General features: G+C 44.3%; 1 protein-coding gene across 1 annotated transcript in view; it reads left to right on the plus strand.

Moving 5' to 3' along the window:
* WSCD1 (WSC domain containing 1) overlaps positions 1-25,019 on the plus strand; it is a 74,548-nt gene that overhangs the window by 22,617 nt on the left and 26,912 nt on the right. The window contains exons 3-4 of the mRNA XM_075013603.1: positions 6,968-7,082; positions 13,192-13,376. Coding sequence (XP_074869704.1) covers positions 6,968-7,082; positions 13,192-13,376 — 300 coding nt within the window. The remainder of the gene's footprint in view (positions 1-6,967; positions 7,083-13,191; positions 13,377-25,019) is intronic.

Here is a 25,019-nt window from a genome sequence, read left to right on the forward strand (position 1 = left end):
ATAAACAGGGAGCTGAATCTTGCCTAAGTATGTGGAAGTCATGGCAAAATGACACTGGTACAGATACATGAGTCACTGTTGACCCCATCTAAACTTTACTGTCTCTAGGCTTCACTGGAAAGGTCTGTGTTCTTGCGTGCTTCCTGGCCAGTAAAGACCTAGATGAAAGGGACTCCCAATAACTAGAGACCCCATTACTAACATTATTCAGCAAAATGAAGATCACCTAATCAAAAGAAATGAGATAGCCTTAAACTCGCCACAAAAAAGATGTCAACCAGCTATGCCCATGGGGCACATTTTTGGAAACTGAGACAAGAAGTTAGCATTAGTGGTGCACAGTAGATGGACTGAAGTCCTGCAGATGGGATTTACAGGTTCACAGAGAACCAGCATCTAACAGCTTATGGTGCTTTATAGAGTATAACTTTACAGTTAGTGGTTTGGGTGGCAAAGATCGTAAGGGTTTACACAATTTAAACACTGCAGAGCCTAAGTGAGATACAGCAGACTGCACTGTGTCCATAGACTGTGGGCTTCAGACCGTAACAGAAACTCCTAGACTAGAAAGAAACACAAAGCCAAACTATTCCTTACAGATCTTGTGGTCACTCAAACTAGTGACTAATTTGAGACTATGTGAAGATATGTTGACACTTAGGAATCAATAAATTTTTTTCAGCTAATAATTCTTCCCTAACATTGGTTTCCCCCATATTTTAATGTGCTTCTGTCCAAAGGATGATTGTTGGTAAGAAGCAATGGGATATCACTTTACTACCTATATTCTGTATAAAGTTAGTATTTAACCAGTTCAAAACATCTCTTTTTTGGTTGTAAAGACAGTACACACACTGCTTTTGCTCTCCCAATAGATATTGATTTAGCAACTCAAGGGTGTGTACCATGCTTGGTCCAGGTAGATTTGTTGTACCACATGACGAGATTTCAGGGGATGGGAAGATACCCTCATGGAACAGGTTAACATTATATTCACTTAATCTATATTCCCTATGATTTGTACTTTCATGAGGCACACTTTTACATCCTTGTCGAGTTTTAACGGGTTTCAAGGTGCCCTCTGAACTAAACCTGGCTTGCTGGTTTCAATGAATGTCCATAAGCTCCACCACTTAAAGTCTGGGTGATGGAAGAAGCTATCTATCAGGGGAATAGCTCTGAGTCTCCTCTCATTCAGGACAGTTGCATGCTCTTCCTGCTCTCTTGACTCCAACTGAGTTGTTGCTGATTAGCCCTGGTGTAGACGAAGACAAGGCAAAACTGACTGGAGAAATCAGAAAGGATGGCCTAGTGTGTGGGATGCTAGCTTGGTACTTGGGAGAGATGGGTTTATTTCCCTATTCTACCTAGGGGGACCAACAGCCATTGCGGGACCAGGGACAAGGTGTGTGCATGTGGGGTGGCTCCATGCCCTCGAGAAGTAGGGGACAAGAGCAACCAGCCCTGAGGCACCACCAGGAGTGCAGTACTGCCTCCCTCCCTGTCCTCAGAAGCTGCATAGAGTGGCGGAGTGGTGCTCATGTGGCACTTCAAAGGGGTCCCTGTGCACTTTCCCCATTGCCCTCCCCATTGGTAGGCCTGATTCTACTACAGACTTCATGTGAGTTCATCAAGAATTCACTTGGTGCCTCAAGTTCACATTTTACTGACTCAGGAAACAGCACTGCCTTATCTCAGAGGCTACTGTGAGAATAAATACGTTGAAGATTGTCAGGAGCTCCATACTCCAGTAATGGGAGCCACAGAAGTAACTAACACACCTACATTTCTAGAATACAATGTTGCCGCCTACGGTCACCAAGAATTTGACTTACTTGCTGTTCAAATGATATGTTGAAGCAATTGTGGGGTGGACACATCAGCGAAACATAAGCCGAGAATGGAGGTGGAGACACATAAAACAGCCACTTTAAAGTGATGAGATATTTTATTGAAAAGAAATCACTGTGTGAAGTTGAAAATTCAGCAGGCATTATCATCACTAAGTATTTCATTACATCTTGGAAGGCATCCATAATGAAATTAAAAGCCAGTAAGTTTACTGCGGGGGGGGGGAATAGCACGCTCTACACATGGAAAGTTTAATTTTTAATTGATTGTAATTTCCAAAGGCTTGTTACAGTGCTGTTATTAATATTGTTACTTCATGTTCATTTGAATATTTAAATGATGCAGAGTCAAATGTGCACAATCCAGCAAGAGGCAGCAATAAATAAACTCTTTACTCCTTTTCAGTTAGCAATTATAACATCAGCCAGGCACTAGATTAATGGCTGGTATTGGCAAGGGCATTAAATAACTGTATGGATATTTTCAACATTAATGCGTTTTAATGTAATAATTTGGTGAGCTCATAGTTCAACAAGGCTAGGATTTACAAAGGATTTTAAGGGTAAAATTTTTAAAAACACCTAAATCTCATTTCCAAAAGTGACCAAGGGCCAGGTTTTCAAAGCTGTTTTGGCCCATAAGGAATCAGACTTTCAGAACATCAAAGGAAGTTATAGGCACATAACCTAGTTAAATGCTTTTGAAAAATCACATTAGGCACCTACCTGCATCATTAGGTACCTAATTACCTTTGAAAATCTGGCCTTTACGCCCTTTGAAAAAAGCATCCTAAGGAAGTAAGGTACATGGGCCAAGATCCTCAAAAGAATGAGCCTAAATCCTATACCAATATAGGACATCTCAGCACTACTGAGAGATGGGCGAAGCTCACTGAAGCACCTTTAAAAATCCCAGCCTGAGTTTTTTTGAACAACAGTTTGGCACAGAGGTAAGGCAAAGCGGGCTAGTGGCCCTGGGCCTGGTGATATAAAGGGGCATGGAGCTTCAGACACTGGATGGTTGGTGTCCCAGGTTGTTTAATTTGCTGCTGGGTGTCTGTTAGAGTTGGCTGGGAGAAAAGGGGCATGATGCAGCATTTTCCAGGCAGTGCTGGGTGCGGGGGAGCACCACAGTCCTGGTGGTGCTGAGAGCTGGCTGCCCTCAGCCCCGCCTTTTCCACCTGAGGCCATGCCCCTTCTAGGCATGTGGAACTAGCCTCTCCCCCAACACACCTTGCCCCGGGGCCAAGCATGGCCATCTGCTAGGCTAGTTTAGCAATTTAGATTGCAAAGCTATCTTGGTCTGAAAATACTGTCAATATAATACACCTGGATCATTTCAAAAAATTCTGAGGGGAAAATTTCACCCTGGTGTAGAAAAGCAGCAAGTGACCTGCTTTCTGTGGAGATCATCACAGTAAATATCTGTGATGCTCTGACGGTCTCATTCAAAGTATACAATCTACTAAACTTCGGTAAGGCTGGAAAAAATCATTTAGAATGGGGAGGCAGTGTCATTTTGCATCTAGGGGGCTACACATGGTTCTATTTGCAACAGGGATGGGCAAAATTTTTCAGCCGAACTGTTTGTGGCAAAAATATAGATTTTTTTTTAGAATATGCAGAATTGTTTTTGTTAACCCTCCCCACCAATAAAATTCCCTCCACAAAAATCCAAACATGTGGCTATTTAAAATTCAAAATAACTTTGTTTCCAAATCTGTTTTGTTATTTTATTTTTATTTTTTTTAAAAAAAGCTCAAAATCATGCATTTTGAGTCAACACTTCTTTTCCACTCCAGTTTGACAAAATTTTTGAAAAAATTCCTCTCTGGGTCAACTCAGCAATCCCTCCCTCAATTTTTAATACATTTGCTGGATAAGTACAAAATCAGTTATTCACACGGCTGTAATTTTCAGCTTTGCCGCTTGCTTGGTGCATGTCTTTGGGCGAGTAACTTCTCCTTTGCTTCCTTCCATCACTCTTAACTTTCTTGTCTGTTAGGATTCGAGGCTCTTCAGGGCAGAGTATGTGTCCTCCAGGTATTTGTACAGCACCTAGCACAATTTGGCTCCCAAATACTGCTTCTCACACAAATGATGTCATGCTGACGATGATTAATAATAGTGTGTTGCTGTGCTACAGAAAATACTTCCACCTAATAATAATACACAGTTGCAGGATGCGTTTTAATAAATCATGTGGCTTCCTCAGAAATTATTGTTGCATTACATATCAGTCCATATTTGACAGACATTGTTATTTAAACACCATTGCATTCTAATATGCTGTCTGTGTCATCCTGTAAGGTTAGGATTAAGACAGATAACGATAAGTAAATGAGAAAATTATAGGAGTCTAACGTGATAGAAATTTAAGGAATGGCAGTAGGTCCTGCTGTGAGTGCAGGGGACAGGACTCAACCTCTCAAGGTCCCCTCCAGTTCTATGAGATATGATATGTATATTTCCATGTTTCAAATTACGTACACGGGCTGGAACCAGGTGCAATTGACATCAACATAGACTTTCCTGTGGCAGCTCTGAGTTTGACACCTGACACTTTCAGTGGCAACTGGATGGACTCAAACCCCAGAAGTCAAAAGGCTCCAGTGAAATACAGAAAATTCTTATTGCAGGTGCATAACTCAGATCTCATTAGCAGCTTATTGTGGGTATAGAGACACAGCTTGCGAATTTTCTAATTGCATGTTTGCAAATTACCAATGTGCAGTTCTTTGAAACGACTCTGGTGTTTGTGCCATTGAAATGTTGCATTTATTTCCCTAGCTCTGAATTCACCATTAGAATGTGAAGCAGCTTTTTTGTTTTCCTGTAGTTTTATATATTACTCCTCAGTGTGATTTTTATGAATTCTAATCTTATTTTCTCTTCCTGTTTACAGATCACATGATACCTGCAGTCTCTAATATTTCCATTTTAAATATTGATGCTGCCAGAATCAAATTTCTTCTCATTCTTTTTACCTTAATGACTCTATGTACTTGAATACATGTTGCTGTACATTATAATGCATCTCCATATTTCTTCCAGTGGTGAATTCTTTTCAATATATCGCAGGCAACAAGAAATCTGTTACTGACATCAAAAAGCTGAGATGCTCAATATATATGACACAGTCTAACTGAGATATTTTGCTTTTGTGTGCCAAGTAAAGCAAAGTGTGTTTATGATGTCTCAACAATAGCGACACAGAAAAAGGGCTCCACGCAATAAATTAGACAGAGAGATAGCTCCATAGTTAAGGCTAAAGTTACCTTTCTGTAACAAACTCAGTTTACATCCCGACCTATTTCAAAACACAACCAAGAGTCCTGGGGCACCTTAAAAACACTACCAGATTTGTTTGGGCATAATCCTTCATGGGTCAAAACCACTTTGTTATACTCATGATGTGGCTTTCACCCAAGAAAGCTTATGTACAAATTTAAGTTTGTTAGGCTATGTCCACACAGCAATGCTATTTCAAAATAACCTACTCTGGGAGAGATTTTCCAGAAAAAAATTAGAAAGAAGGGTGGTTTCAAAAGTGGGGTTTCCTTTTGAAGGAACTGCATCTACACAGCTGTTTTGCATTTCGTAAGCAGCTCTTCTGGAACAGCGAGGGGTTGCCATTACGCAAACTAGGTACTGAATATGCAAATTAGTGCCTCATTTGCATTTTCTATCCACTGTGTTTGCATGCCCCTTTCGAAAGGGAGGAGCCAGTGTAGACATAGCCTTAGTGTTTCAAGTGCCACAGGACTCCTCATATTTACAGATACAGGCTAATACGGTTATGCCTCTGAGACTTATTCCAAAAAAGAAACTTCTATTCCTAAAACTTCTCATTTCATTTCAGGGTGGAATTTTTTCAGGGAACTTTGGTAACAATCTGAAAAAGTTTTTTTTTTCCCCGAAAGACATGGTGTTTGTAAACGATACTTTCCCTTCACTCTGGACATTTTCCATAACTCTTTTTGTTGGCTTGTCATGGGCCAAATCTTGACCAGTTGCTACAGCTGCTCTGAAGATGTTCTGGTGGCCTGAAGCAGCTATGGAGCCAGCTGAGCTGGTTGAGGGAAATGCCAGGGATGGTGGATTTGGCTGTGTTGCTATGATTGATGGCCAGAAGGCACTACAGAAGTGACTAAAGGCGGGTAGGCCTACACAGCGAAGTTATTTTGAAATAACAGCCCTTATTTTGAAGTAACTTAACCTAGCATCTACACAATGCAAACACTATTTCAAAACAGCAGTTGGCTTAGTTCAAAATAGGTAAACCTCATTCTACAATTAATAGAGCCTGTTTCAAAATAGATGCATCCAATGGCTCTATTTCAAAATAGGCTCTATGTGGGTGTAAACAGTGTATTTCAAAATAGCTAAGCACTATTCCGAAATGTGTTTTTGTGTGTAGCAGTGTTATTTCAAAACAAGCCATTCCGGAATAAGTTCCTAACAGTCAGGGTAGTCAAAGAGTTGAATAAATTGCCAAGGGAGGTTGTGGAATCTCCATCACTGGAGATATTTAAGAACAGGTTAGATAGATGTCTACCAGGGATGGTTTACACAGTACTTGGTCCTGCCATTGAGGCAGGGGACTGGACTCGATGGCCTCTCGAGGTCCCTTCCAGTCCTAGTATTCTATGATTCTGTTTCCAAATAAGGCAGCTGTGTGGATATAAGTGGAGCATGCAAGGGCCTTGAAAAAACATCAGGTAGGAACAGGCAAAGGCAGGATCTTACATTTTTAAATAAATTATATGGATACATTTCATTTTCCCCAAAACTTCCATCCAATGTCCACTCCCCACCGAGCAGATGTAATTCTCCATGGCACACACAGCAATCCCTGGGCCTTTCTGTGGTGGGCCCCAACCTTACTTTGCCCCCTCTCACCCAGCTTTAACTCTGCCCCCCTAATAACCAAAGATGCCTTAGAAGACTTGAATGTCAACATGACTTGTCTATGGATCGTCCCAAACTACTAAGCCGATTGCTATTACCTGTGCCAATAACAAAGTGCCATGTATAATGAAGGATCTTGAATTTGCACTTGACTGTTCTACAATGTAAGATTATCTCTAACTATTGTGCTATTTCATGTATTTTAGGCACTTACGTTGGATGCTTCAGTGATGATTCCAGGGAGAAGACACTGAAGGGAGCGGTGTTTTATGACTTAAGAAAAATGACAGTATCTCACTGTCAAGAAGCTTGCGCTGAGAGGTAAAGAGATTTTTCACTGCACTTTTATCTGTTCTCTGACAACAAAGGGAATTGAGAATTGCATTCAGAAGGGGGGAGCATGTGCATATATTAAAGAGGAGACAAACGGTTTTGAAAGGGGTGTTTACATCATGCCTCCAGAGAGAAGGTTGCTTGGCAAAACTGAAAGAAGAGGACTCTCTCACCCCTGCCTAGCGATGGTGGCAAGGCCATTTTGGGTCAGCATCCTTCCTCGGAATACTTCTTTGATAAATGGAAGTGAACTGATTGTGTAGGTCACTGGTACAATTTTCAGCCTGATCTGTAACAGAAGCTACAACTCACTCCAGGGAAGTATGAGGGAGTATGAACCTTGGGTGTAGGTTCAAAGATACTCCCCTGTTTAACTCAACCCTGGAGCAAGGGGATGAGAATCTGCACTCTGCTCGCAAGCTCACAGGCCAGATTAACTGAGCCAAGATGTAGGGCGGTGATATGTATTTACAGCTAGCATAGGGCTGCACTTCCCACCTGTCTCTCTGCTCCCAGGAGCAAGAGGAAGCAGAAGAATAGAGACCCAGAAATGTGTCTCACACTTCCTACACATCATCATCCCAGGAGTGTCCCTATATACTACCCATTGCTCCCAGCAATGCATAGAGGTCCTATATAAACCCAGTGCCCCTCTCTCTTAGAATACACTAATTTCTCTAGCTTTATGAAAACTGGTGAAACACTTCATGACTCAGGACAGCTTACAGTATTGAAAGGGTCAGTCTTGCTGGGGATTTAAGTACAGTCACAGGGTAATTACCCTCAAAAGCAGGTGCTCACAACGGACTCGGGGGACACAGAAGATGCAAAGACAGGCCTGTTCATCTGTACTCATGTCTCTACTGGAGCCAGAGAAACCACAGGCATTCAGTGGTTCTTCAAATCGGCCTATTTACATAAATGTTGTTCTAGGGGTGTAGGGAGCAACTTTTGATGACTGAGATTGAAAACTTTTCCTTTATGTTGCCTAAGTTGGCATTCGTAAAAATGCGTAATTTTACACATACCCAAAAGAATCTTACTAAAAAAGCAAACAAAGGGTAGGAACACGGAAAAGATTTTAACCCCATTTTACAGATGCAGAATTTAAGCACGAAAATACTAAATGACTTGCCCAAAATCCTAGAGAAACTTGTTGAAGAGTTAGGGACTGAACCCAGATCCTCCGAGTCCCAGTCCACTGGCTCAATCACAAAAATCATCCTTCTTTGAAGTTTATTTAGTCTAAGCTTTTAGTAACAATGATTGTCATGACACGTATTATGTTCTGTTACATTCAGACTGGAAAGGAGCTAGAGAGACAGATAAAACAAACAGTACTGAAAGTAATTCTTATTTTGCTTGGGAACAACTGTACATCTTGGGTGACTTCAGTGCAAGAGTTGGAGCTGATTGAGCCTCATGGCCTTCCTGCTTAGGACACTTCGGTGTGGGAAAAATGAATGACAATGGACAGCGTCTCCTTGAACTGTGCACATACCACAATCTGTGCATCACAAACACCTTCTTCCAAACAAAGCCACAGCACAGAGTGTCGTGGAGACACCCACACTCGAAGCACTGGCATCAACTAGATGTGGTCATCAATAGGCGTAATAACCTCAAAAACGTCCTTCTGACACGCAGCTTTCGTAGTGCTGACTGTGATACAGATCACTCGCTAGTTTGCTCCAAGCTCAAGCTGAGACCCAAGAAGCTGTACCGCTCTAAACCTGCTGGAAGGCCCCGCATTGACACCAGAAAGACAGCAAACTCGGAGAAAGCTGAAAAGTTCAGAGAGACCCTCCAGGAAAATCTGCGCAGCGGCCCTGGGGGCGTCGATGCGACATCCAAATGGCAACATCTGAGGGATACAGTTTACAACACGGCCTTGTCGGTGTTTGGAAGAAGAGCTAGAAACGCGAACGACTGTTTCGAAGCTAACTCTGATGAGATGATTCCAGTCATTGAAAAGAAGCGTGCTGCACTCCTGGAGTACAAACGCTCACCGAGCCAGAGTACCCAGCAAGCACTTAGAGAGGCCAGAAGAACAGTACAGCAGACAGCCAGGCGCTGTGCCAACAACCACTGGCTCCAGCTATGCAGCAGCATTCAGACCTGTGCCGACTTTGGTAATCTCAGAGGAGTGTACGAGGGTATGAAGAAGGTATTAGGACCCACCCAGAACAAGAGGGCACCTCTGAAATCCAAATCTGGTGAAGTCATCGCTGACAAAGCCAAACAGATGGAGCGCTGGGTTGAGCACTACTCCGAGCTGTACTCATGCGAGAATGTTGTGATTGACACAGCCCTCGATGCCGTCGAGCTCCTACCAGTAATGGACGAACTGGACCAAGAGCTGACTGTGGATGAACTGAAGACAGCCATCAACAGCATTGCAGCAGGAAAGGCCCCTGGTCAGGATGGTATACCACCAGAGGTAATCAAATGTGCCACGGACACACTCCTGGAACCCCTGCATGAGCTACTGTGCCTGTGCTGGAAAGAGGGTGAGGTTCCACAGGATATGCGTGACGCTAACATTGTAACGTTGTATAAGAACAAAGGAGACAGAAGCGACTGCAACAACTACCGTGGAATCTCCCTCCTAAGCGTCACTGGTAAACTGTTCGCTCACGTCATCCTTGGCAGACTCCAGAAGATTGCTGAGAGGGTGTACCCCGAATCGCAGTGCGGATTCCGCGCAGAGAGGTCTACCGTTGATATGGTCTTCTCTCTAAGGCAGCTGCAGGAGAAGTGCAGGGAGCAGAGAAAGCCACTCTACATAGCCTTCATCGACTTGACCAAGGCTTTTGACTTGGTCAGCGGGGATGGTCTGTTCAAACTGCTCCACAAGATAGGCTGTCCTCCACGGTTACTCAAGATGATCCAGTCGTTCCACGAAAACATGAGAGGAACCATCCAATATGATGGCGCATCATCGGATGCTTTCAGAATCAGGAGCGGCGTCAAACAAGGATGCGTGCTTGCTCAGACATTGTTTGGGAATCTTCTTCGCACTCCTCCTGAAGCATGCCTTTGGATCTTCAACAGAGGGCATCTTGCTGCACACAAGATCCGATGGGAAACTGTTTAACCTTGCAAGGCTGAAAGCTAAGTCTAAGGTGCGAGAAGTCCTCATCAGAGACATGCTGTTCGCAGACGATGCTGCTGTAGTGTCTCACACAGAAGACCAGCTTCAAAAACTGCTGGATCAGTTCTCCAAAGCGTGCAAGGACTTTGGGCTTACCATCAGCCTAAAGAAGACAAACGTACTTGGTCAGGATGTTGCTGAATCCCCATCAATCAGCATTGACAACTATACATTAGAGGTTGTCCACGAGTTTGTTTACCTAGGGTTCACCATCACTGACACCCGGTCGTTGGACACTGAGCTAAATAGGAGGATCGGAAAAGCGGACACAACTCTGTCCAGACTCAGCAAGAGAGTGTGGAATAACAACAAGCTGTACACTCACACCAAAATGCAAGTCTACAGAGCCTGCATCCTCAGCACCCTCCTTTATGGCAGTGAGACTTGGACCCTGTATGCCTGCCAGGAAAAGAGGCTGAACACCTTCCACTTGCGCTGCCTCAGGCGCATCCTTGGAATATCATGGAAGGACAGAGTGACCAACACCGCCGTCCTTGAGCAAGCTGGAATCCCAACCATGCACACCCTCCTCAGGCAGCGTTGACTCCGCTGGCTTGGCCATGTCCACAGGATGAACGATGGAAGGATTCCAAAAGACATCCTGTATGGTGAGCTAGCCTCTGGCAAAAGACCTCCGGGACACCCCCAGTTGCGTTACAAAGATGTCTGCAAGAGAGACCTCAGAGAGGTAGACATCGAGCTGGACAACTGGGAAGATCTAGCAGATGACCGCAGCAGATGGAGGCAGGGGTTACACAAGGGCCTTCAGAAGGGTGAGTTGAAGATCAGACAGCTAGCAGAGGAGAAGCGAGCGCACAGAAAGCACAATAAGGACTTGCCAGACACCCACTACATCTGGAAGAGATGCAGCAAGGACTGTCACTCTCGTGTGGGTCTTTATAGTCACAACAGACGCTGTAAATGAAGTCCTCAATTGAAACTTTAAAGGGCGCGATCCATAGTCTATGCAGACTGAAGGATGCCTACTACTGAAAGTAATAATACAACTCATTAACTTTATGTTTGTTTTTGGTGGAGTAAGCGAGAGTCCCTTTGCTAGCAGTTTACTGATCCTTGTTGAAATATATTTAAGAATAAAGAGCCAGAGTGTCGTCTAATGTTAATCAGCATAGCTGCACATCTTGCGCAGTGATCTCACAGCTGTGTGCATGTATATGTCTGTAGCGACGTCTACACTAGAGAGTTTTGTTGACAAACCTCGCAGCGTGCCTGCACTTTTGTCGACAGCCTTCTGCCTCTGCCCCATGAGGCAGAGCTTCTTTTTCAACAGATTCTGTCGATACAAAACCCATGTGGACACTCTGGGTGGCCTTTTGTCGACAGAGGGCCTCCAGGTCATGGGGCAGCCGTATCTGCTGTGTTTTCGGTTGGCTGGGCAGTCTGGCCGCTCTTTATCAACACAGAGGCTCAACAGAGCAATCCACTTTTGTGTGTGGCCGTGATCTGTTGACAGAAGTTTTGCCAGAAGATATCTTCTGACAATAACTTCTGTCGACAGATCTCTGTAGTGTAGACGCAGCCTGCCTGTATTAGTGTGGGCAAGAAATTTTGGCTGAGGGAGAGACTTCAACATAAGAGACAAAGGCTTTCTAATTGTATACCATCATTTTTGCACTGCCGGTTAAACTACATCCATTGAAATGTTAAACTTCCATGCACCATGACATATGTTCAAATTTGTAACAAACTTCTCTAATCAAAACAGATTGTCCTTTCATACTTATCATCCGGTTTTTATATGTTATATCTCAACTGTTTGATAAAGCACAAATTGTGGCAAGGAATCAGGTAACATTTACACCTGGAGGCAGCATGCCTTTAATCTAAAATTTAAGTAGTACCAGGTGTTTGTTTTGACCCTTGGAAAGTTACCTGCCTGGATCAAAAGAAGCTCCTTTTAAAGGGTAGTGACTTCAGAAAAGGACTTTGCTTCTGTGCCACTCTAAACAGTCAAATACTGTACAAAAAGGAACTGAAATATTTTGTTTGGACCAGGACCCATCTCCCCTTGAGCTGTGATGCCATCACATGTGCCGTTCTGAACAAGCTCAGGCCTGCCCTGTGCTTGAATGAGAAACCCCCAGCAAACACTGGTGTTTCAAAAACTGGTGCTGTGATTCAGTAGGTGACACAATGGAACTGAAACCCACCATAGTCTTCAGGGCACCGTGCTGCTTGAGTGTCATTTGGATAAGACATGAAAATGAAGCAGGGGTCACCAAGCTAGGGGTCACCATGGGAAATTAATGGGTAGCAGGTTTAAAATTTATAAAAGAAAGTTTCTCTTCAGGCAGCTCTTAGTAGGCCTGTGGAACTCCTTACCAGAGGGTGGTGTGAAGACAAAGATTTCTTCAAAAAAGAACTAGCTACATTAATGGTGATGGGTCCATCTGCAGCTGTGAGCCAGGATGGACAGGAATGGTGTCCCTAGCCTCTGTCAGAGACTTGAAATGGATGACAAGAGAGGGATCACTCTGATTATTACCTGTTGTGTTCACTCTCTCTGGGTCATCTGTCATTGACCTCAGTTGGAAGACAGGATACTTGAGACTGACCCAGTATGGCTGTTCTCATGAAGTCCTGGGGATGTGTCACCGTTAATATTTTCTTAGAATTTCCTTCTAAAGCATGGGCATTAAAACCCAGTGCACTGGCCAAACTGCCCTGAGGGGCTGTTTTGTTCCACCTAACAAAATCCTCTTTAGTAACGACGGGATATGTTATCCTGCTCTTTTTGCTTAGCACTGTCATGCAGTGGTGTCGTTCACTTTCTAACAGTGGTTGCCTTGCTCCCCAGTACTGCATTTTAGGGGCGGGGATATTGTGTATAGTTTGTATATAAAAGTTTCCCAAGTTTGTCATCTGGGCAGAGAAACATTGTAATGGGCTTCTTGCATTCAAGGCATTGTTTTCTTCCTTCAGGGCTTATACCTACGCTGGCTTAGAGTATGGTGCAGAATGTTACTGTGGGAACAAGCTCCCGGTAACTATTGCAAAGCAGGAAGAGTGCAACAATGAATGTAAAGGAGAAAAAGGTTCCATCTGTGGAGGGGTGAACAGGCTGTCTGTTTACAGAGTGGAGGAGCTGCAGGCAGGGGCCAAACGACGTAAGTAATGTAAAGAACCATGATGAGTATTTTCTCCCAATGGGGACTGGGCATTCTGCATGCTGTTCTGAGTGATGTTCATCCTCAAAACAGGGACAGAGATCAATGGAAAAAATAATTATTCCACCCTCCCATCCTTCTCCAGACAATCCTTTACTGGTGCTTCCATCATGGCATGTGACAGCTGACATTGTAAAGATGCTTCTAAGGCTATGGGCCCCTATCTTCAAAGTTACATAGGCACCTACTTCCCATTGATTTTAATAAGAGTGAGGTGCCTAAGCTCAGGAGCAGTGTTCCTTTTAACTTTTTTCTTCCCTGGGTGGAATAAATTTTCTTACATGCACCCCCAATATAAACACATGCTGCCCACTGTGGGTGGCTATGGTCACTCTGCTAATGAGCTTGGAGGCACCTGAATCTCTCCTGGATGGCAGCCCAAACGCTCAGCTTACTGGGAAAACCAGCCATGATGACCTCTTGTGGCTGGTGCAAGTATCTGCCTCAGCTAGGATAGTAACTCACTGGCTACTTAGGAACAGCGTGAATCATCTGACTTAGCTGCATCATAGTTGCTAGATAAACAGTTGGAGTTACCATGGGAACCAGTAAAATATAGTGCATTACGACTGTCACCTCAACAAGATTTCAGCTGCAAAAAAAAATCTGTGTTGCATTCATTATCACAGGGCAAAATGGAAGTATATGAGAAATCTAGAAAACCTTACATTCCCTTCAGCAAATGGCAGAAGAAATATATGTACCATCCTCACCCCACACTCTCTCAAACAAAATCAATATGCTTCTCTTTCCAATGATAGAGCAATATGCCTCTGTCTCTTCTCAATGAGAGCTGTAATGATATTAGACAAAGATTTGCTAGTTCCTAAAGGACATCTAGTAGTTGGAGCTTGTTGGGGGCGGGAGAGGGCCTTATTTAGAGCCAATGCTTGTTTTGCCTGCCATTCAATTAGAATTTATCATGGGAGGTAAAATAGATAAAGCTTCAGACCAAACACAAACCACATAAATGTCTAAGCAGCTGAGCAGTCTTTACGTTTAACCTTCTGCTTCCCTAACATTGCTATTTGCTGAGAACAAAGCAACAAAGACCTTAGGCTGCATCAGCCCAGATGGTGAAAGAAGAGTCAAGATTTGTACAGTAATGTACTCTGCCACACATTAATTGCAGACCTAAATTGCTAATGTCAGGCTGACAGGCACACTGGCAAGTTTCCCAGGATTTGCACCACTGTTTAATATTGCAGGAGTTGTGTGCGCGCATGCACACGTGTGCGTGTTGTGTACACACATAATGATATTTAAATGGAAAAGCTAAAGTTACATTTTCTTAAGTATTAATAAATTGCAACATTGGTGACATGTCTATGAGCCAGACTGTGGTGACTTTGCTCGCCTTGAGTAAGTCTTACTCTTTGAGTGGTCCCATTGAAATCAGCAGGATGACTGGCCAAGTAAGATACAAGTCAGGTTTAATAAGAATTTTAGACTATAGCCCTGAGTGTGATGTGGAATGACATTATCTATAGAATATAGTCCATAAACCAGATTTAGTCTATGTCAGGAGTCAGCAACCCCCATCACAGGTGCCAAGGGTGGTACATGAGCCAATATTCATTGGCATGTGAGGCAGGAATTCAGCCCCTATATAGCTGGGAGCTTGCTCAAAGCCACGCTGCCTGTGAATTAACAAAAGACCACCTAATGCTACCAACCACCCCCTAAATGGCAAAGCTCTGCATCTTAATTTATTACTGAAGCTGTTGTCAGTAAGACTATTAGTGACTTTAAAAAGTATCACTGGCACTTACACTGTGCAGAGGTCCAAAGGTCAAATTTTTGCACTCCACCTTGGAAAGGTTGCTGACCCCTAGTCTATGCTGTTTATGTTTCTGTATGCATTCCTCCTATTTTGCCTCTAACTGGCCCATAAGATCAGTGGTAGAGAAGGTCCAAATTTTGTAGTGGAAGAGTTTGCCCATCAGATAATGCTGATTTGACAGAATCAAAACATGGGAAGATGTCTAGTGTATCCAAAATCTCCATGGGAAACAAGCAGAGGGGCAGGTCGGGTGGCTTCTTTAGTCTCTCACCAGCATGCAAATCAGCCCATGAGATGGTGGACAGGTGCAATGTCCAAGTCCCCAAGCAACCCACCTGATGGGTTTTCAGAACTCCTTTCCACACCTGCTGGGTCACCCAACTCTCTACCAGTCCAGCCGGTCGGTTTTCTGGACTCCAAAGGTATATCTACACTGCACCCTAAGCTGGGGTCTGTGAGACCAGAGCTTCTGGACTCAGTGTTTCAAAGCCTGTACATCAGCATCCATGCCATACTTTAAACTTGGGCTTAAAATGGCTGGGCCTGTGTATTACAGCCATGCTAGCATGTCCATGCTGCACTATGCAACCTTCGGACTCAGGTCTGCCACTTGATCTGCATCCACACTGCAAAATGCCTGGGCTTGGACCTGAGTCATCCCCCTCCCGAGCAGGATCCTAAGACCTGAGTCTTGAGTGCTTGCTGAGCAGAGTCAGACAGATTTGTTTGTGGATTTGGGGTCAAAGCTGAGTCAGAGCCTGGGCATAGTGCACAGTGTAGACAAACCCAAAAGGCCTTTCAGGCTGTCCAGCTCCCAAGCAGCACAGCTGGTTCCCATGGCATCTGCTTGCCAGCCTGGAAGTTTTCTAAATATTCCACTTTGGTTCATATCACTGAAAGTGACATATTTGCAACCTTTCGTTCTGCTTCAGAACGAAAAAGAATTAGGCAAATGTCATTTTTCCCACTGGACCACAATTCTGCTTCCCAGGCATCTGTAGACAAAAGTTGGTTAGATTCCCAGGGCTTGTTCAGTCCATGACATGTTTCTTGAGACTTTCAAGAAAGGTAGCAGAATAATTTTTCCAAAGAGCTCAGGCAGCTCAGTCTGCCCACAGCATGTAAGTCACAAGGCTCATTCCATGGGTGGAAATTAATTTTTGTATCAAGACTGCCAAACTCAAGTGCCTAAACTTAGATGCTTGAAACTCAAAGGAAAATAATAAACTAGTTAAAGACTAATTGCAAGACTGACCCGTCCACCATTGACAGAGGCAGGAGGAAAGTTGTTCTATTTTTAATTTCAGTAAAAAAAGGACATTACTGCAATCCACTTCTTTTCAATATTGGCTGTGCTTTCTGAGGGCCAGCTGGGAATCACTTCTGTGGCACATTTTTCAGCCTTTACAAGAAGTCAGTAGCAGTGAATTTCATGTCTTTGCAGAGATCTATGCACCCCTTAAGGCTTCAAAATAGGGCCAGTGTGATTTAAGGGATGTATAGGCCATTTGCTGGCCTCAGCACATAGCTGGATATTATGTAATATGAGTCACATCCCATGTCCTGTATGCCAGAGAAATTCCCATCTGGGAGGTTAGAACCACATCCTGGGCTCTTTCTGTCATTCACAAAAGCAAGTCTCTGTCCTGCAATGTTGCTGCAGTCCAAGAAGTGATCAGGCTCCGGTCTTTGTGGGACATCTGTTGCACTAGCAGGATGCTCTAGATGTTCAGAGAACAGGAGGTAGACCTGAATCTGGGAGGCTGGATGGCATGGGTCAGGGCTCTGAAGTGGCCCTGAGAAAGTCTGTCCTGGGTGTTTGGCTGGTTCTCACTCACACAATCAAGGTCTAACTGATCACCACTTTATCACCTCACTCCACAGAGCTCACAGGGCTATATCCTGATATCCTTGTGCACCTTGCTTAGTATCTTACATACCCAGTCATCTTCCTGACTGCATTGAAGTGTAAGATATTACTCAAGACGTGTAAGGAAGGAAATGGGGTGAGGGGTCATGAAGGAATTTCCCCCCTAGGTCATATTGACAGTAATCTTTGGGGGAAGTTTGCCTCTCTCTGCACTAGGGGTGTGGGTCACTTGGCAGGACCGTCCAGGTGTATCTCACTCATTTCCACATTAAATACTGGCCCAACTCAATCTCTCCTATCCCTGCAGCCGTGTCTACACTAGCAAGTTCTTTCAAAATATTTTCTGAAAGAAGGGGGCTCTTTCGAAATATCCAGCAGAGCATCTACACACAAAAACCACCTTCTTTTGAAAGCATCTTTTTAAAAAACCCAACATGTGTACACGCTCCGCAGACCCCTTTTTTTTTTGAAGGAGCATTCCTCATGGCACCTGATTTTTCATTCCCTGGCCCATTCTTTCAAAAGAGCAGCGGTTGTGTGGATGCTCTCTTTTGAAAGAGCAGATAACTCTTTTTATCTGCTTTTCTGTGTGTGGATGCACTCTTTTGAAAGAAGTTCTTTTGGAAGAGATCTTTTCGATGGACTTCTTTTGAAAGGTCACTGTAGTATACACATAGCCAGCCTGTGGCATGTAATAGTTTACTCTTCTGTGAAATGGTTTGGTCTTGTTTTGGTTGCTGGGAGGTATCGATGGCTTGCACTACACAGCAGACTAGAATAAATGAACCATGTGGTCTCTTCTGCCCTTCACCTTGAGGACTCTAAGTTATGAGTTGGGTCTCGGAATTCATGCATGAGTCAAAAGAATGAGCACAAACAAGTGCTTTGTGGTCTGAGAGCCTCGCTTTTCTTCCCACTCTGTTTGGGGGAGGGCCTTCAGAACAGTAGGAAGGTGCAGATGATTTTCTCAGAGTATAAATCAGGCTCAGGGTCTTCCGCCCACCCCTTATTCTCCTTTGGAAGGAGTCCTGGGATGAGATGTTGGCAGTGGCCACGCTATGTCCAGTCCCGTAGACTGCATCAGGGTCCTCTGGAGTGAGAAGTATCCGTCTCTACAGGTGTAGAGGTCTCACCTCCCGTTGAGAGCTGTAACCGACTCACAACCTCTGTAGATTGGATGTGATTGGGAACTGTAACACACATGTAACCAGAGGTAAACAATAGCCCCAGCTGCAGCAATGTACCTTGGCACTGTTTCCAATGTGAAGCTATAGTTAACCACAAACGAGTCCATCATTTCCCTAGGAGGCAGAATTGGACCATCTATTTGTAGACTTCACCCTTGCATATCAGGAAGACTGAGACACAGCAGTGCAATAAGCTTAAGGTATTCTCCATTGGCTGTTTATAGATCCCACTTCTCCCCAGTCCTGTGAGAATGTTGGTAGAGGCTGCTGGAGCTCTGTTCCGATCCGAGTTGATAGGATTCTCCATCGATTCATAGAATTTTTGCTTCATGAATAGAATGTTGATGTTGGAACTGGTGGGAAGCATTGAGTCTTTCAAGAGCATTGTGGGCAGACGGGAATCTTCCATGGTTGCAGGGCTTTTTGTTTTTGTTTTTTTTTCTTGGTTGGAGTTACTGGTGCTGTGCTGTTTGTAACGATGTGATTGTCGGGAGACCTCTTTCCGCACCCCAATGTGTATTATTTGGCTTGCACATTTCCTGATTAATCCTGCAACTCTGACAAGGCCTTCCTGCAACATAGCAGCAGGTGTTACCCCCCTCTGATAAAGGTCCATGTAATCGTTAAGGGTATCACTGGTTAGAGGAACAAAAAACTGTGGCCGAGGAGCACATCGCTCAGCGTGAGGGTTGCTGTGCTCCTTTGGAGGGATGTCCAGAAATGTAAATTACCCTGTTACTCTCTGCCTCAGCACAAAAGCGATCAGCTGGTGAGAGGCTGTCACAGAACCCCAACAGCCCATTCGATTGGGTGGCCAAGCAAACTCCTTAGGACTCCACCAGTCCTGACTTGACTTAGCTTGTGGGTTAATCCTTATTCAGGCTGGCTAGCAAGGGCAAAAGGGGCAACTGCCCCAGGGCCCGGTGATTCAAAAAGGCATGGGACCTGTTACCGGAGCAGTGGGCAGAGCCCCGGTCCCTTTAAATCACTGCCAGAGCCTCATGCGACATAGTCTGGTCAGTGTTAAGGGCTGATGGGAGGGGAGGGGCAGGAGCAGCGTGTACCCCAGTGTGGACAGCTGCCCTCCACCCCTCTCCTTCTGCCCAAGACCCACACCTTGCCCAAGAGCCCAGCAAATCTGTCACCCCCACCTGCCGTGGTTGTCCTTCACCTCCCAAACTCTCCAGAAGCACCTCTTTGAATCCCTCTGGCTACTGTCAGAAATTGTCTAGTCTACTGCCTCCACAGAGAGCAACTGCACGCACCAGGCTGCTGGCTCTAACATGACACACGGAGGTGAGTTTATTATAAAATAAGAATAAGTTTAGTGACAGATTTAAGTGGTAATGGAAACAGAAAACGGTTACAAATACAACACAAGTACAGTCATGCTGCCTCGTGACTACAAGTTTACAGCCTACAATTCTTGACTCATAAGTTTCTTCTGACAGCAACCTTTCAATGTCAGCAACCCCACAGGGATGGGGATCCACCATTCATACAAGGCAAAGTGTGCTGACCTCTTTGTTCCCTGGTTACTGGATAACAAAGAGGTTCTTCCCCTTCTTATTATTGTACTGAGTGTTAGGCATGTTAATGGTTTAACTGACAAGCTTCACCCGAAATGAATGAGGCTTACTTGTTATGGTTAATCAGTAGGGGCAGCAGCACCCCCGTCTGCCATGGGCAGGGGGCTTTTCCAGCCCCATGGGGCCCCCTGGGAGTGGGAGGGGGGGTGCTCTGGCCTGGAGCAGCCCTCATCTGCAATGGCCTGGTGCATGCTGCAGGCAGTAGTGCTTCAGCTTGGCTGAAGAAACCCTGATTGCGGTGTTGGCAGGGGCTTTCAAGACCAGCCAGAGCAGTGGTAGTGCAGGGAGCTGCAGGAGGCTGAAGCAGTCCCCTTGGCTCCCTCCCTGCCTATTTAATCATTTACATTTTACTGATTAACAGGATTTTACATCCCTGTTGTCTACCTTTGAAATGTAGTTGAAGCATCTCCCTTGCCATTGGTCAGAACATAAGATACCAATTTTGATAAAAAGGCTCCAGAAGTGATCCTGACAATTACAAGCCAGTAAACCTAATTTCAGTACCTGGCAAACTGATTCAAACTATAGTAAAGAACAAAATTATCAGACCCATAAGTGAATATGATTTGTTGGGGAAGAATCAGCTCAGCTTTTGTTAAGGGAAATCATGCCTCACCAATCTATTGGCAATCTTTGAGGGAGTTGAACACATCAACAAGTATGATCTGGCTAATAAAGTCTACTTGGACTTTAAGGAAGTCTTTCACAAGTTTCTCACTAAAGGCTCTTACACAAAGTAATCAGTCTTGAAAAGAAGCGAAGGTCCTCTTGTGGATCAGTAACTGCCTAAATGATAGAAAGCAAAGGTTAAGAATAAATTAGTCTGTTTTCATACTGAAAACTCTAGTGTTCCCCTGCCCCCCAGATCTGTACTGAGACCCTTGTTCTACAAATTCACCAAGGATAGGAGGCTTGTAGGGGGATGGAAGTTAGTGCAGGACTGAAGGACTATTATTGGTTAAGGTTTCTGTTTGGGGCCAGGCAAAGTGAGCTAGACTATCAGAGGGGTTAGAGGAAATGGTTGTGAGGCCTAGAAGAGAAGGATGGGGTTGGGGTGAAGCTTCTGGTTGGTTCAGATGGTGGAAAGGAGGGGGACAGGATTAAAGAAAAGATTGAGAAGAGACACCTCAAAATGTCTGGCACAAGTCAGAACAGCATGTAAACATTCTGATTGTCCATATCTAAACTAGCAAAGCTTCATAGGTTTACCCAGTTCTAGCCCTTTACCATACAGACACATACGAAGGATGTTCTTTATAATCAGCTGGTGTGATGCGCATTGCATGTTTGCATAGGGGAGAAGATGATTAAAAGCTCCCAAGTGCCATCTCAATTGTGCAGTGCTTAGCAGAGTAGGACCTCTGAGTACTCTCCTAACATGCCTAATAAATAGAGGTTGAACCTCTCTAGTCCGGCACCCTCAGGATCTGACTGGTGCTGAAGGAGATTTTGCCAGACCAGGGGAGGTCAGTATTATCCAGCAGCATTACCAATACTTCCATTGCTTATTAGGCTCTTAGAAGATCATTAGGCATATTTTACAGTTAAATAATGGCACAGAACACTGAGGGTTGTGACTGGTGTCTGTAAACATACTTTATGGGACCATGGGAAACTTGGCCAAAACCATGATAAGTGGTTGTCTGGCTAATTAAAATTGTGCTGGATTACAGATGTTGCTGCACAGGAGAGTGCCGTACTAGAGAGGTTCAATCTGCAGCTCTACTGCTGCAGCAGGTGGAAAACTAGTTCACCTTGTGCTAGTAGTTTGGACTGGATTTTTTGGTGTGCGTGGGAAGAGTCAGTATGGAATCCCAGCAGTTCCTATCTCTACCGCTGTCTCTTATCTCTGTTTTTCTTTTTCTGACGGTCTCCCTGTTTGCCATCTTCCTCATGCCCCCTCCTCCCAGCTTGCATTTATCTACCTCTCAAAGTGGTGCCATGCTACAGGGTACTAAAAGTGTGGTATTGTCCAATAATGTGATAGTTAGGGTGTGTTGAGATCTCATGATAAGAAGATCAACCACTGAGCACTGGTAGCACAACTATCTAACCATACAGAAGATGTCAAGAACTACAGCATGCAGCTGTACATATACAGCATGCGGAACGTCTTCCACTTGCGCTGCCTCAGGTGCATCCTTGGAATATCGTGGAAGGACAGAGTGTCCAACACTATTATCCTTGAGCAAGCTGGAATCCCAACCATGCACACCCTCCTCAGACAGCGGCGGCTCCGCTGGCGTGGCCACGTCCACAGGATGAATGATGGAAGGATCCCAAAAGACATCCTGTATGGTGAGCTAGCCTCTGGCAAAAGACCTCCTGGATGCCCCCAGTTGCGCTACAAAGATGTTTGCAAGAGAGACCTCAGGGAAGTAGACATCAAGCCAGACAGCTGGGAGGAGCTGGCAGACGATCGCAGCAGATGGAGGCAGGAACTATACAAGGGCCTTCAGAAGGGTGAGTTGAGGATCAGACAGCTAGCGAAGGAGAAGCGAGCCCACAGAAAGCACAGCAAGGACCTGCCAGACACCCATTACATATTCAACAGATGCAGCAAGGACTGTCACTCTCGTGTGGGTCTTCACAGTCACAGCTGACGCTGCAAATGAGGATGCCAAACGGAACTACGAAGGGCGCGATCCATAGTCTACGTAGACTGAAGGATGATACTACTACTACTACTACTACTACTATTACAGCATGCAGGTTCAGCTTCCTTGCTGGAATGAAATAACTTACCTCTAGGAAACTTTGGTTACATCCCCTCACAGACCACAAAACTCTTGGGGTAAATTGTCAGAGCTGCAGTAGCAAAGTTACATGGCCCGATTCATTATGAATTGTTTGGAAAATACTCACTTTTGCCTTGGGGCAAATGGACAGCTCATGAAACTGAAGTGCAGATGTGACCTGGATGAGGGAAGATGTATGCGTATTTTTAGAGAGGTCTAGCACGGGATATTGACTTACCTTTAAATGCTGCCAAGAGAACATGTTGCTGTCAAGAATTAAAGACATTCACATGCATAAACACTGGACCTGCACCATGTAGGTTAGCAGTAACGTCAGAACTCTAATATTAGACCTTGCACAAATGTGAGTGAGATTAAAGTCTACCAGAAGGGTATATACAGCCATCTGTGCAGGAGCCAGACTTTCTCAGGGCCTGATTCAAGGCAGTGGAGTGAACTCCTGCAGAAACAGAGGAGCATCACAAATCTCTTTTCCACAGTAAGTGCAAAGTGTATTTCTTCCACTTGCCTTCCCTCGTACACACACAGAGAAGTGTGAACATTTAAAAAAAACCAAACACTAAAGCTCCACTGCATGTGCAGGTCTCTGGGGGCGAGGAGGAATGAGAGAATTAACCACTGGACAGATCTTACTCATGTCACTTAGTGCAGTGGTTTCCAACCTGGGGTGTGTGGACCTTGATGGTTCGTGAGGGCATTGCAGGGGGTCCATGAAAAAGAGAAATAAAAATGGTCATAGAAAATAAGTTTTAAATAAATTGCAAAGCTATGATCAATGATTATTTTTAAATTAAATATGTTCCAATAATGTTATTAATTGGTGTCTGAAAAGCCATGCTGTGGTTTCCTTTGTCATCTCATGAAGTGTACATGAGCAGCTCGAATTAGCTTTGATGGGGCTCTGTGAACAGTTGGGATTGATTGACTGGGGGCCCACAAATGGTTAGGGAGGGGACTGGGAGTGTGCACGAGTCAAAAGTTTGGGAAACACTGACTTAATGCATGAATGGAAGGGGCTCAGATACTACAGCATTATAAAAACCTATGAAGAATACAATGGATCAGACCCTTTAACTCCTGTAATCTATTCGTTTGTGTATATCCTGCTCCTGACAATTTTATTCCTTGTTTCCTTATTCCTGTTGACTATCCTTACACTTCAATTTTTTGGAATTCTAAGCTCATTTTCCTTCCTCCTGGAAAAAAAGAAAAAGCAAAACTAAACATAAAGATACTTTTTGCATGGGAAATTCAGAGCTGTCCAGTGCCATTTGGAGACACAGTTTTCCTATTCATTTCTAACAGTAGTTGAGCATCCAAATCCTTTTGTTCACTTTGAAAAATCTGACAATAGAACAAAAAAATATAATTCAGTTCTCCAAACATAGTGGTTTCCATTGCAGGGTCAGCTTTTGGCACCAGCAATAGCAGAGTGGTATCTGGGTGATCCAATTTTCGCCTGTTTACAACAGATGTGTCAGGGTGATGCTTGTTGGCACATGGTGCTTTTTAAGGTGATTGCTATATGATTCTCATCAAGATGCTGAGATGCAATGCATCAGTGTGGCTTATCAAAAAGCATCAAGAGCTGGTTTGATTATAGTGTAAAGCTACCATAAAGAAATAAGCTCATGGTGAGATAATACTGAGGTATTAAGCAGCTCTTTAATCTCATGGAGAAAGGCATATTAAGAACTAAAGGCTGGGAGTTAAAGACATATTCACACTGGTTGTCAGAAACATATTTTAAACATTTTAACCCCCCCCACCCCAAAGTGGTAAATTTCTAGATCTGAAATATTCAAATCGAGACTGAATGCTCATGGCAAAGACACTTCAGTAAAGCACAACTTACTGAGCTCAGTACAGGGTAACTGGATGAAATTTGTTGATTTGTGCTACACAGGAGGTCAGATTAGATCGGTGGTGGGCAACTTGGCGCCCAAGGACCACATGTGGCCCATTAGGGTTCCATGTGTGGCCCACGAGACATTTTGTTTACCATTGCCCATGAACAGGGTTGACAAATTCTGCCAGTTTCCTTGCATGTATATTTTTCCTACCACCGTTATGAAGTGATACACACCCAAAGCGAGGGTTTGTAATGTGAGGTGTGAGCTGACGGCACATAACATTGCCTGTGAAAACCGTGTGTTCGCTCTGCAGCCAATCAAAGCGCTGCTACAGTTCAATTGGCATATCCACAAATTGTAGGCACGTAAGCGCAATCAGCAAAAACTCCCTTTCCCGAGAGATCATCTTGAAGGAGCATAACAGATGGCCATTCTTGTAGCCCAGTCACTAGCCTAGGCTGCCCGTCACTGGCTTAGAGGGGTGAATGTTCCCTTTGGCCTTAAAAATCTATAATTTTATGCACAAATGATTTGGCGTGAGT

This window comes from Carettochelys insculpta, chromosome 19, assembly GCF_033958435.1.
Source record: "Carettochelys insculpta isolate YL-2023 chromosome 19, ASM3395843v1, whole genome shotgun sequence".
Lineage (NCBI taxonomy): Eukaryota > Metazoa > Chordata > Testudines > Carettochelyidae > Carettochelys > Carettochelys insculpta.